Raw genomic sequence first — 1,746 nt, forward strand, 5'->3', positions numbered from 1 at the left:
TTAATGATTCTATGATTCTATGTCCTCTGGTATGCTGTGCCAGTATCCACTCCAGCCAAAGCACCACAGCCTCTTTGTCTGTTTACCTGTTGAGTTGAGCAACTCCAGGCAGTTGAGGAAGGTGTGATTACATAAAGCTTTAAAGGCCACTATAGAAAGGGATGGGGTTTTTGTTTGTATGGGGGTTTTGGTAGATGGTTGTAATGATATTTTCTATTAATTCATCAGGGAAGTGATGTGAATCTTGTTACAGCAGACCAGGTGTCTCCTCTCCATGAAGCCTGCCTAGGGGGTCATGCTGCTTGTGCAAGTGTCCTATTAAAACATGGTGCTCAGGTGAGTGCATGATGAACAGACCACTGTCTCCAGTGTTAGTATGTTGTATTATCACTTTTTAATGCTAGGTGACATACTATTTCATGACAGTGTATCACTGTGATTTACGCTCTGTACGTAGCTCAGCTTAAAGTACGTATGTTATAAAATGCAATTCTTGATAAAGCAATCCAAAAAGCACAGATATAAACAACAGTTACTCTTGTTCTTTAGATGAAGGTGCAATGTTCTCAGCATTTATGGAAAGAATAAGGGGAAGTTCCTCTTGCAAAGGATTTGTAATCCTGCAACAATTAAGGGTGTGTTTTATTTTCTGCACAAACTAATCCCATTGGTGTCAATATGCAGAGTCTTAAGTAGAGGTGTAGGACTGTTAAGATCAACTGACGATAAAATAGGAAGAAAATGGAAACAACATGCAAGTACGATGATGAAACAGGTGTGTCTCAAGGTCTCTGCTTTTTGAGCTAATGCCAAAATTATAGTGAATAAGATTAACTATTATACATATATCACCTTTCAGTTTAAACTTTTTTTAAAAAGGAGGGGCTGCACAGCTAAAAATGGACCATTTCAGGGCAGGGCAATGGGCAGGTGTGTTTCGGCTGAGATAACTGAGAAATGGGCACACATTTAACTCAGTAACTTGGTAACTCCCAAGAGACCCCAGAGCAGCACTGGTTAGACATTCATTTGCAGGAGGGGAGACTTGGGGGCAATTTTTAAAAAGATTTTTTTAATGATCTTCTTAATAAAAACTTGTAATCCTCAGTAGCACTAAGCAGTTTTTGCAAGGAATTAAATAAAAAGTATTGAGAACCCTATTTTCTGTTGAGAAACTGGAAAATTCTAATATATTTTGAAATACTGAGAAGACGAACAAAAAGCCTGATTGTGGTTTTTTTTCCCTAGGTGAATGGAGTTACTGTCGACTGGCACACTCCATTGTTCAGCGCTTGTGTCAGTGGCAGTGTGGCTTGCTTGAATTTATTGCTGCAGCACGGAGCCAGCCCACACCCCCCCTGTGACTTGGCATCCCCTATCCATGAAGCTGCTAAGAGAGGTAACCCCATGGGCATCAGCACGCCTTTCCATGTTACTAGCAACGTGTTGAAGTGGAAAAGAGAGATAAAGAAGATCATTTCTTGATTTGGGTCATGTGCAATACCTTCCTAGTTGGTCTTATCACGAGTGGTACAGTTCCTCCCACGCCTGGTGCTCACTGAGGGCAGCTCGGCTGGGCTCTCGGGGCCTCTGAGTTCATGTGGTGACACCTAGAAGGGGTTGCATTGTCCAACTCAGTTGCCTACGATGTGGACGTCTGAGAGAGTCGTCTGGCTCTCTTCAAAAGCAGTGGAGAGAAACATAGCGTGATTCATCTCATCCCTCACCTCAACCTTCCCAGTTGCC

General features: G+C 42.2%; 1 protein-coding gene across 1 annotated transcript; it reads left to right on the forward strand.

Annotated features, from left to right (window-relative positions):
• Positions 1-222: 222 nt before the first annotated feature.
• LOC104083006 (ankyrin repeat and SOCS box protein 9-like) lies at positions 223-1,399 on the forward strand (the record flags this gene model as incomplete). Its single annotated transcript, XM_009586324.1, has 2 exons — positions 223-336; positions 1,249-1,399. Coding segments are annotated over 2 exons (265 nt in total), but the record flags the coding sequence as incomplete, so codon positions are not given.
• Positions 1,400-1,746: the final 347 nt, after the last annotated feature.

This window comes from Fulmarus glacialis, unplaced genomic scaffold (genome assembly GCF_000690835.1).
Source record: "Fulmarus glacialis isolate BGI_N327 unplaced genomic scaffold, ASM69083v1 C13863011, whole genome shotgun sequence".
Classification (NCBI taxonomy): domain Eukaryota; kingdom Metazoa; phylum Chordata; class Aves; order Procellariiformes; family Procellariidae; genus Fulmarus; species Fulmarus glacialis.